We start from the raw sequence: 11,710 nt of genomic DNA on the forward strand, positions 1-11,710 counted from the left end.
GCAACAATCCCCCACAAACAGCCCTCAGGCTTCCTCAGGGCCCGCCTCTGCTGCCCTGAGCCAGCCCTCAGAGGAAGAAAGGATCGGGTTCCAGCGCTGTTTTCAGCTCTGTTTTACTCACCCTGAGGTGACAGCAGGAGGCTGTTGGTGCCTTTGCCTTGGCAATTGTAGATCCTGGCTGCTCTTGCCCCTCTTTTGCTTGCCAAAGAGGAATTTTAGCAGTACAACTGCAATTGCCTCTTTCAATCAGTGCTTCTCAAAGAGCTTTTGTGATGGGGAACTTGGACTTTTTGTTGCAGGTGACATGAGTAGCAGATCACCAAATATTCACAAGTCCCTGAGCACAAAGTCTAGGAGAATGAAAGCCACACAGGTCACATTTGCAGTGCTCAAACACAGCCCTGTTGCTGCTGCTGCTGCTGAAATAGAATCAAGTGACAGGGGCCATCACAGAAATTGCCTCTGCAGTGGCAAATAAAATGAAAAAATCCACCAGGAGAAAGAAAAATCAGAACTTGACACTTAATTATTTTTTCCGAGCAGCAGCAGAAAGTGGAGATGCCCAGAGGTATTTCCAGCTGCTGCTGATCCCAGCTGGAGCCCAGCCTGCTGCCCAGTCCCAGTGGGAACCTGAGCCCAGCCCGGGCAGCTCCCGCAGTGTCGGGAGCTCAGCGCACGCGGGGCAGGCCCAGAGCCCCGGGCACGGCCGCCCATTGCGGGGCAGCGGCACAGACGGAATGTCCTGTGGCCCAAACCTCCTGCTCCTCACACACAGCTCCCATCCTCCTCCCCCTCCTCCTCTCCTGGCATGGCACAAATTCCAGCTCCGAGGAGGCTTCCCAAGAGAGGCCTCAGGCTCCTGTTTCAGACTGAGTGTCCCTGCAGAGGAACAGGGCACCTTTCAGGCACTTCCACAAGCTCCAGGTTCTCATTTCCTGGGCAATCTGCCATGCAAACAGCCTTGCCAAAAAGGACAAAAGCAAAGGGAATGAACTGGGAATTAGTAGGAAAAAAACCAGCCTTCTTACAGACAAAGTTCACCAAGTCATTCCCTGCATTTGTCCTTTTCACATTCTTTCTCTCATCTACTGAGAGGTCCAGCTTACCATGTTCTGCTGCTTGTCATCCACTGATTGTGCTCTTGATTTGTACCAGTGCAAGAGATGTAGAATCATCTACACTGAACACACAAACAAACTCCCTCTGTCAGCCCATTTTCATGTTCCAGATCACTTTCAAGGTGTCCATTGGGCTGTTGGAATGATGAGCTCTCCACTGCTGGCTGCAGGCTCTGGAGATTCTTTCTCCACATTCAGCCAGGCTTGTATTCCCTAACAATTCCTGGCAGCTCATCATGATTTCTTTGGGTAGAAGAGTAACAATGAAAACCGTAGCAATGGCACAACTCCCCTGTCCGCAAGGAAAAGCAAGAACAAGTTGTCAAGTTCTTCAGATAATTTGTCCTGCTTTGCTGCAAGAGTTGTGCTGCACGCACAGTGTGGGAAGCCAAGAGAAGCTGCAGCTGGGGGCACATCTTGAGACAGGAGCTGCACCTTGTTCTCCAGGAGAGGTTTTTGGAAAGAACAGACAGGACTATGGAGAAGATTCTGGGAAAATTGAAACAGCTTTTTTAAGAAATGAAAATAAAACCAAAAGAAACGACCAGTATGTTTTTCTCTATTTTTCTCTATTTATTTTTATGTTTCCCTTTTCCATCTTGCACTGTTTCTCCATCCCATTCATTCCAAATGGATCTCACCTCTAAGATCTGAGACTTGGCAAGTTTTAGACATTGTAAAATACCATGAGCAATACCCAGTTTGCCTTCCCCTGTTTTTCTTGGAAAGCAATGCTGGAGACACAAGTGCAGTGCTTGGGTCAGGTACAAATTCTGCATTCAGGGAATGTGCTCAGACAGTGTCTGACGCTCAGCAGGGACAAGGCACAGCAGCAGCCAAGGGCATTGCTGTGCCCCTGTGCAGGAATCAAGACTCTGGCTCTTGGCTCAACACGGCAAAGTTCCCGTGTTTGGCCAGGCTCAGGGGCTGCCCGGGGAGCGCGGGGCTCGGCGCGGGGCCGAGCGGGCAACGGACAAACGGCCCCGGGGACAAACGGCCCCGGTGCTTCAGTTGCAGCGGCAGCAGCGGCAGCAGCAGCAGCAGCGGCGGCAGCAGCAGCGCAAAGAGAAAAAGCAGCGAAAGAAGCGAAATTATTGCCCCTCTTCTCCTCTCCCTCTCCCTCTGTTCCACCCTCTCTCCCGCGGTCCCTCACCCATTCCAGATCTCCCTTTCTCTGTGTCCCCCTCCTCTCCCAGTTTCCCTCTCCCCTTGCCCGCCCGGGACATGCCCCCGGCCCGCCCCTGGCCCCGGCCCCGGCCCCGGCGCCGGCCCCGGGCGTCCCGCCTCGCTCTCGCCTCCGCCCGGCTCTGGCCGAGCTGGCGCTGGCGCTTCTGGGCGGGCCTCAGTGCCTGGGGCTGGGGCGGTATCGCCGCCCTTTGGCTCCGCCTGCTCCGAGCCCTGCCCCGGCCCTGGCCCTGGTCCCGGCCCTTGCCCCGGCTCCTCCCGGGGCCCGCGGAGGACACAGGCGGTGCAGCCGTTGCCGCCGCCTCCGCTGCGGCTTCCCCGGCCCGAGCTCCGCCGCTCGGCAGCGCGGCCGCTGGCCCCGAGCCGCCGCTGTCGCGTTCCAAGGAGCGGACGCCTGCGGATGCTCGGCCCGGGGAGGTCGGGGAGCGCTCGGGGGCCGTTCCTGGCCCCGGGCCGAGCGCTGACGGCCGCGTCTCTTCCCCAGGGAAGGCGCAGGAGGCCCTGCAGCAGCGCTACAGGATCGGCTCGCTGCTGGGGCGCGGCGGCTTCGGCAGGGTTTTCTCGGCCACTCGGCTCTCGGATGGCGCCCCGGTGAGCAGAGGGGCCAGCGGCGGGCGGAGGAGGAGGAGAGGGCGGAGGAGGAGAAGTGGTTGGCGGAGGAGGATGGGGCTGGACACGGTAGGCGGCGAGCTGAATCCGCTGCTCCCTTTGGCTTGCAGGTGGCCATCAAAAAGGTGCCACGGAACCGCGTCCGGCACTGGGGCGAGCTGGTGAGTGAGCGGGGCCAGCGGCAGAAGCCGGGGCGTGCCGGGCGGGGATGAGCCGGGGCCCGGCAGGGTGGGAGCCACCAGGACACCTGGAGGGAGAGCGGGCGTGGGGCCAGCGGAGGGCACAGAGCATCCCGGGCTGGCTGAGGGCTCCCCGAGCCCTGGCACGGGCTCAGCCCCACTGACGGCACCGTGCTCCTCCCGCAGCCCGACGGCACCAGCGCACCACTGGAGATAGTGCTGCTGGACAAGGTGTCCACAGGCTTCCCCGGTGTGGTGCAGCTACTGGAATGGTTTGAGCTCCCGAACAACATCGTGATGGTGCTGGAGCGCCCAGAGCGGTGTCAGGACCTTCGGCATTTCATTCGAGCACGGAGGTTCCTGACCGAGGAAGAGGCGCGGGAGCTTTTCCGGCAGGTGCTGGAGGCCGTGCAGCACTGCACCAGCTGCGGGGTCCTGCACAGAGACATAAAACCGGAGAACATCCTGGTTGACCTGGACACCGGGCAGGCAAAATTAATTGACTTCGGCTGTGGCACCTACCTGCAGGACACAGCCTACACTCAGTTTGCAGGTGAGCCCACCCAGGAGTAGGCTCCCGGTCCCGGCATCTCCTGGCCCAACATCTCCTGGCCCAACATCTCAGTGCCCAACCAGGGTGTGGCAGCAGGGATTCTCCCAGGACTGGGGCTGGGGCTGGGGCAGCCAGCCTGACAAAATCCCCTGTGGGTGGGGGTAGCAGAGAGGGAGAGCCAGGACCTGTGCACCAGCTGGTATGGTGTGCAGGTGAGAATGGGCTTGGACTGCTGTGCTTCCCTGCTTTGCCTTGGTTCATAATATTTTTTGGGCAATGCCAGCAGGGAGGATGTGGGTATGGTTTTTCCCCAGCACTGTGAGCGGGTTTTTCCTTTGTGTGTCATGGTCAGGCCTTGCCAGGGTTTCTGCTGCCCTCTTCCAGCACCAGTGCCTTCTTTTCCAACCCTGGGTTTGTACACAAGTGCCAGGTGCTGGCGAGAGGGCAGCAGGTCACCCCGTGTGCCACTGGGGCAGCCCCACATGCCCAGGGATGCTGGGGTCAGGCTCTGGGAGCAGCAGCATCCCCCTGATGAGCTCCATCCGTATTCCATAGGAACACGATCATACAGACCCCCGGAATGGACCAACTTCAGATGGTACTATGGCGAGGCAGCAACCGTCTGGACCCTGGGCATCCTGCTGCATGAGATGGTCTGCGGGAAGCACCCTTTCAGGAGGGGCTGGAACATCAGCTGGGCCCAGCTCCCGCTGCCACAACGGCTCTCCCAAGGTGGATCCTCATCTCTGGGCACAGGGGGAACACCAGTGTTGGGAGACAGCAGCGGGCTCGTGAGCATCCCACTCTGGCAGCTGCTGAGGAGGTGGCACATGTCCTGCTCTCCTCCAAAACAGAGAATTGATGGGAAAGTTCAGGCCCAGCTCTGGGCACATCCAGCGTGGCCTGGGCACGGGTATAGTGGGGCAAAGCAGACAGGAGCCTTCTCCAACTGACCAGTGGTTTGTGGTTTCTCTCCCCAGATTGCCAAGTTCTGATCAGGCGGTGTTTATCCCTGCACTACTTGGACAGGCCCTCATTAGAAGACCTGTTCTGTGATCCCTGGATGCAGGATATTCATCAGCCATAGAAGAAGGGAGAGAGCCACGGGCACAGTGATGCAGGGACCTGGTAAGTTACAGCTCCACACATACCCTGGCAATCAGAAGCAAAGAAACCCAGACTTCTTTGTCCTGCCTGTGTCACTGCACAGGGCTCATCGAGTGGGAACACACAGCCCTTGTGCTGGAGCTGAGCTGCTCTGCCCAGCACTGGTGGCCGCCATCTGAGCTGGTTTGCTTGTCCTGGGTCAGTGACAGCCGGGCCCTGGGCAGAACCCTGACAGCCTGGTGTCACCCCAGGGAAGAAGGAGCCCCTGGAGAAGCTGCACCAGGTGGGGCTGCTGCTGCTGCTGGGGACATGAAGGACAACAGCAAGGATGACAACCTCTTCCTCCACCTGGCCAGCAGCAGCTGGCGATGATGGACTTTGATTCTGGCACCTTCTTGAAAGCCAGGCTCCACAGAGAATTTTCAGGTAAGTCCAGACCCAGGGGGATGCTCCCAGATTTGTGCATTGCCTGGGAACCAAAGGTTTCCCCTTTGCTGGGGTGGATGCAACTGATTCTTCAGTGGCTGCCCAGCTGGTTTTTGGCAGGGCTGGGGGTGTGGGCTGGGGTGGTTACGAAATGGGAGTGGGCTCCTGGTCCTGCCAACAGCCCCCAGCACCCACCGTGCCCCAGGCTGGGGCTGGGGCAGCCAGCCCAACACAAACAAACCCCCATGGCAGGAGCACAGGTGGGACTCCAGAACCTGAGCACGGCTGCTTTGCTGTGCAGGCAAGGAAGGGCTTGGGCTGCTCCACTCCCCTGCTTTGCTTTGGGATCACCGTGATTTTGGGGGACAGTGCAGGGGGGAAGGGAGAAAGCATGGGCTTCCCTCACCCGTGGGTGGGTTTTTCCCTAGAATGGAGGGGTTGGGGCTTCCTTAAACTCCTGACAGACATAAGATTTTTTACCATTTTTCTTCTTTCCCCTTTTTGTCTGTAACCTATTTTCATTAATTTGTTGTTTGTTTTTCTAAAGGAAGAATTCTAGGTGGGGTCCAGTCTGGATCGGGAAGTGCTTGGTGTGGTGTGGATGGGCCGTGCCCTTGGAGAAGGCTGAGGACATCGTTTGGGACCAGCTTTTCTTCTGGCAGCAGATGGTGTGAGGTGGGTCCTCATCTCCTTGGCATGGGTGGGACAAGAGCTTTTGGGAGATGGCAGCGGGCACAGGAGCATCCCGCTCTGGGCAGCTGCTGAGGGGCTGGATCTGCCGTGGCTGGCTGCAGGCTGGGCACATGTCCTGTCCTCCTGCTCTGCTCCCAAAGGCAGCAGTGATGGGCAGCTTTGGGCCCAGCTCTGAGCACGGCCAGCATGGCCTGGGCACCGTGGGTGGCTGGGACAAGGGGACAGGAGCCTTGAGCTGACGGGCGGTTTCTGGTTTCTCTCCTTGCAGCCGGGCTCTGCGGATGCTGAGGCTGCTCTGGGCTCTGCCAGGGCTCTGCTGGGCTCAGCACCGGGCCGGGATCAGCCAAAGAAGAAACGGTGTGACCTGCAGCAGAGACTTGAGCATTTTGGCAATGCAGCTCAAGTCTGCAGAGTGTCCACCTCCAAAGGAAAACATGACACCCCCCCCAAAATTAAACTTGTTCCATAACTTCTGATAAGAAATCAATCTGGGATGACCCCAAATGTCATTTTTCAACTTTCTCCAGCTGTAGCTCAGCCCTTCTCTGAACAGTTCTCTCCCCCACCTGCCTTTTACTTCACAACTGCTCCCTCCTTTCCCCCAGTGATTTCCCAGCCCATCACAATCTCCATCACACTGCAGCCTTCCTTGATGCCCCTCACCACGAGGAAGGCCAAGCCCCAGGCTCAGGGACTCATCCTGTCACTGGCTGAAGAGCAGCAATGTCTGTCGGTGCCAGGGGCTCTTGGATGTCTCTGAATTCATGGACAGAAGGGTCTGTCTGTGCCAGGGGCTCTTGGATGTCTTTCTATCCATGGACAGACGGTCTGTCCTTGCAAAGGTTTCCATAATATCTTTGTACCCATGAGTATGGAATGAACACAGAGGGTGAAAGCGTCAGTCACGTTGTTTGCACACTCCTTCCTTTCCATACAAGACACATCCATGCACACCCCCATGTATAGATATATTAAAAGGATAGGGATGGATAGAGATTTCCCACAGAGCTCTAACTTTGGCATAACTCACTTTGTAAACCATGGCCAGGGGATTTTTTCCCCAGCTCTGTGTGAGTAGGTGTCCAAGAACTGAAGGGAACAGCATTTAGAAGCAGTTTCAGGATTTCTAGGCAGGAAAGGGAGCTGACAACCATCCACATAACTCACCATATTCGTCGGGATGGGCTGCTGGTTCTTTAGGAATATGGCACAATGGAGACACGAGACTTGGGATAATCCCAGCTCTCTGTGGATCTGTGCAAAGGTGGAGCAGCAGAAACACCTTGTGTCTTCTTTGGGGACACAAGGTCCAAGGAGCTGGGCTGGTGGCAGAGTGTGACCTGGGCTGGTGGCAGGTGAAGTCCCATTTCATGACATCCTGGAGTGGCACAGGACAAAGCTCCAAGCACCCACAGCCCCACTGAGGAAGTCCTTGGAGTGCTGCACATCGCATAGGAAAAGCTGCATTCACTCAGTCCATTGGGATTTATCATTTCCATTTGCAACGCTTTAGGTCCAAGTTTCAAACTGCAAAATTTTGACACTCAAGACACAGTCATGAAGAACATGTATTTCCTATTCCTTTAACTGCAGTGTAAAATATCTTAATATTGGAAAACATCCATCAAATCTGTAAAGGAAGGCAGCTAATGGATCCTTTCCACTAGCACGTGTACAAACTAAGGAACTAAAATCAAAGCTGAGTTCTCTTTTTCAAAGGATCAGTTACTTCTTTCTTACTCCAGAGTTATAGAAGATTTTTCACTACACATTTGCGAGTAATTTTTATCTTTCATGTTTTTTTCGTGTTTGTTTGTTTGTTTGTTTGTTTTTCTACAGAAAACATGTCCTGGAAAAGGCATGCCCTTTGCTCCTGGTTCCCGTGTGGAGCAGCTCCCTTCGCGCTGGCTGAGCTGCTCAGGCAGAGCCCGGCAGCTCCCCGCCCTGCAGGGCTGAGGCTTTTCCCCGTTGCTGGGCACAGACTGATGGAGCAGCAGTGCTGAACACGGGCACACGCAGAGGGACCAGAGCAGCTGCCTTTGTCCACCTGGAGCTCCAAGGCCAAACTCTGAGCAGGCACGGCTGGAAGAGACTCGCAGGCTCCCTGTTGGCTCTGCTGCCCCACTTGTGCCTGGCCCAGCTCTGTGTGAGGCAGAGGGAGAACAAGGGGCAGCTCCCTCCCAGCCCCAGCCCAGGGACCCCTCCAGCCCCAGGCCTTGGGCCACTGTCAGCACCTGCTGCTCCAGCCACGGCTTCTGCTGGCACTGACAGCAACAACCAAACTGGGGCTGGTCCTGAGGGAGCAGCAGCAATGCCTGGATCTGATCCCTCAGTCTGGGGCAGGGCCCTGGGGGAACAGAGGGCACAGCAAGAGGGCCAAAACCAGGCAGGGTCAGAGACTGGGAAGAGCCAGAGCTGGGAGCAGGAGCAGCTGCTTCACTGCACTCTTGGAGAAAGCTCTTGGCTGGGTCAAAGCGCTGAAAGGTGTGAAAGGCAGAGAGGAGGCCACACCAAACAATGCTCCTGTTTTCACACCCTTCTGTAATAAATGGCAATGATTCGTGCTAACTAAATTGTAACTGTTTGGAAAGTTATTATTAGGAGCAATCAAGGGAATTAGTGTTACAAGGCAGATGTACCCCCCTACAGATGTTACATGTTAAAATTAAGGTAGATGATGTAATTTTGAGATAAGAAATGTCCTAAGACAAAATCGACCTTGAGATGGATAAAGTTGGTATGACTTTAGGCATGAGGCCTGAAAATTATAAAAGATAAGACTAATTAGTGGAGCGCAATGCTCACTTACATAACACTAGGCTTAGTACGCACGTGCAACCTGTGAGGTTATCCAGAGGACAATGAGGATGTGTGTAAGCCTTCAAGCAAAAGACCACCAAAAGAAGACTGGAGACCCCCTAGCAACAAGTGAAGCATGGACCATAGAAGAATAGTAATTTAAAAATTGGAAGTAGGGGGAAACTTGCAGGAAACATGAATGAATATGTAGAAGCATACAGTATATAAGTTTAGTTTTAATTGCTTTTTTTGTACATGAGGTAGGGTGAGAAGCCCTCCCCATACTCCAGTCAGTTTTACTTATGCTTTAATCATACTTAATTACTGACAAACTATATATTATTATATATATATATGCATATATATATGTATATATACCTGAATATATTTACTAAATTGTACTCTTTCACTAAATTGTATTTCTTTTATACCAAAACTGTATTCAATGCACTAAATTCTATCCATTTTTTCTTTATTATTAAATTACTATTAACTCAATAGACCTAGTTGTCAAAATTCTAATTTCATTTAGAACACTAACAGAAATGAGCTACCAACAGAGCTTGTTTTGATCTACATCAAACTTTGAGAAATGTCCCTCCTCCTGACAGTGACTCCTCTGCAGCTGCTCTGGGAGATCTCCTGGGCCCAGCCCAGTAAAGGAGATTTCACTGGAGCTGAGGTGCTCGAGGGGGCCCATTTCAATGCTCTGCTGAAGCCCAAGGACATTGTGTTTCCCCAAGGAGCAGTGTTCCTTTCTGGCACTCGCTGGCCCATGAGGGATAGGATTCACTTGCTGCTCCTGGGTGAGTTACAGCCACAGCGAGAGGGAGGAGCCCACCCATGGCTGCTGCTGGGTCCAGACATTGGGTGAGATAAAACTGTTCTAAATGAAATTAGAATTCGGACAACTTGGTCTCTTGAGTTAATAACAGTTTAATTAAAAATGAATACAATTTAGTAAACTGAATAATAATTGGTATAAAAGACTACAATTTAGTAAAAGAATACAATTTAATAAAAAAACGCAATTTATATATGTAATTTGCAAGTAATTCTGTATGATTAAATCATAAGCAAAACTGACCGAGGTACGGAGGGGGCTTCCCACCCTGCCTCACATCGAAAACAAAGCACTTTAAGCTAAACTTATATACTGTATGCTTATACATATTCATTAATGTTTCCTGTAAGTCTCCTCCTATTTCTGATTTTTCTGACTTAACGCCACCTTTCTTCACAGCACATGCCTCACTTGTTGCTAGGGGGTCTTCAGTCTTCTTTTGGGGGTCTTTTGGCGAAGGCTTCTCCTCATCCTCATTGTCCTTTGGATAACCTTACAGGTTTGCGCGTGCGTACTAAGCGTTGTGTTATGTAAGTCTACTAATTAGTCTGATATTTACTGATTTTCAGGCCCTATGCCGAAAGTAATATTAATTTTGTTCATCTCAAGGCCGTTTTCAGCTTGGGACATCTCTTCTAAATTACATCCTGCACCTCATTTTTAACATGTAACATCTGCAAGACTGCATTGTAGCACTGATCCTTTTGATTGCTTCTAAATAATTTTCCAAATAGTTCCAATTTAGTTAGCACGATTCAATTCCATGTATTACAAAGCTGAGCCAGAGCTTCAGCATCTCTCCCAAAATCCCAGAATCACAGAATGCCTTGGCTTGGAAGAGACCTTCATGTTCATCTCGTTCCACCCCCTGCCATGGCAGGGACATCTTCCACTATCCCAGGCTGCTCCAAGCCCCTTCCAACCTGGCCTTGGACACTTCCAGGGATCCAGGGGCAGCCCCAGCTTCTCTGGGCAAGCTCTGATCTCTGCCCAGCTGAGCAGGGACAGGAGCCGAGGGAACGGCTGGAGCTGGGCCAGGGCAGGGCTGGGCTGCAGATCAGCAAAAGCTTCTTCCCCCACAGGGGGCTGGGGCACTGGCCAGGCTCCCCAGGGAATGGGCACGGCCCCGAGGCTGCCGCAGCTCCAGGAGCCTTTGGCCAGCGCTGCCAGGGATGCACAGGCTGCGATTGTTGGGGTGTCTGTGCAGGGCCGGGGGCTGGACTCCATGATCCCAATGGGTCCCAGATCCCAGCTCAGCCCCTTGTGCAACTCTCACCCTTTGGCTCAGCCTTTGTGTGCCCTGGAGGCGCTGGCAGAGCTGATGGGGTGGGGCAGGAGCGGGGCAGCCCCAGCGTTCCCCTGGCAGTGACACCACAGCCGGGCCAGCAGCCCCAGCGTTCCCCTGGCAGTGACACCACAGCCGGGCCAGCAGCCCCAGCGTTCCCCTGGCAGTGACACCACAGCCGGGCCAGCAGCCCCAGCGTTCCCCTGGCAGTGACAGCACAGCCGGGCCAGCAGCCCCAGCGTTCCCCTGGCAGTGACACCACAGCCGGGCCAGCAGCCCCAGCGTTCCCCTGGCAGTGACACCACAGCCGGGCCAGCAGCCCCAGCGTTCCCCTGGCAGTGACACCACAGCCGGGCCAGCAGCCCCAGCGTTCCCCTGGCAGTGACACCACAGCTGGGACAGCAGCCCCAGCGTTCCCTCCCTGGAGACGCTCCAAGGGAAGCGGCCAGAGCCGCGTCCAGTCAGTGGAACTGAGCGGCCACTGAGCACCCCTGGCCTGGGCTGCTGTGGATTCCTCTGCACACAGCTCGGGGAAGGTCCCCTTGGCCACCCCGACAGTGCCACAGGCAAGTGTCACACCCAGTTACAGAGCTCTGCCCAGAGCTGACAGGGATAGTTAACTGGAAAAAACAAACAAGCACAGCGCCGGGAAGGTCCTGGTGCATCGAGCCTTTGCTGCAGCCAAGGAAAGCTCCTGCCTCAGGATCACCTTTCCTGCTCAGGCAGAGCCCCGAGTGCCCCAGCAGCAGCAGCAGCAGCAGCAGAGAATGGCAGCATTGCCCCGGGCTGGCTCAGGAGGGGGAGATTTCCCCCTCGAGAGAGGCTCCTCTGCCAGGTTTTGCATTCAGGCACCTGCAGATCCCTCAGCTTTGGTTGCACAGCAGCTGGAAATGCAAGTGCAGGAGCTCTGTT

At 54.7% G+C, this 11,710-nt stretch overlaps 1 protein-coding gene across 2 annotated transcripts; it reads left to right on the plus strand.

Annotated features, from left to right (window-relative positions):
- Positions 1-2,128: 2,128 nt before the first annotated feature.
- On the plus strand, positions 2,129-6,357 carry LOC147647278 (serine/threonine-protein kinase pim-1-like). Of its 2 annotated transcripts, none has more exons than XM_086872284.1 (8): positions 2,129-2,894; positions 3,023-3,073; positions 3,278-3,644; positions 4,200-4,376; positions 4,625-4,772; positions 5,003-5,177; positions 5,725-5,852; positions 6,139-6,357. In XM_086872284.1, the coding sequence occupies exons 1-5, from the start codon at positions 2,343-2,345 to the stop codon at positions 4,729-4,731; spliced, it is 1,254 nt and encodes a 417-aa protein (XP_086728410.1). In that variant the 5' UTR covers positions 2,129-2,342; the 3' UTR covers positions 4,732-4,772; positions 5,003-5,177; positions 5,725-5,852; positions 6,139-6,357. The 2 variants fall into 2 exon arrangements, with proteins under 2 accessions (XP_086728410.1, XP_086728409.1); XM_086872283.1 differs by having other exon boundaries at positions 2,134-2,894; positions 4,955-5,177.
- Positions 6,358-11,710: the final 5,353 nt, after the last annotated feature.

This window comes from Cyanistes caeruleus, unplaced genomic scaffold, assembly GCF_971803275.1.
Source record: "Cyanistes caeruleus unplaced genomic scaffold, bCyaCae1.hap1.1 HAP1_SCAFFOLD_11, whole genome shotgun sequence".
NCBI classification, from domain to species: domain Eukaryota; kingdom Metazoa; phylum Chordata; class Aves; order Passeriformes; family Paridae; genus Cyanistes; species Cyanistes caeruleus.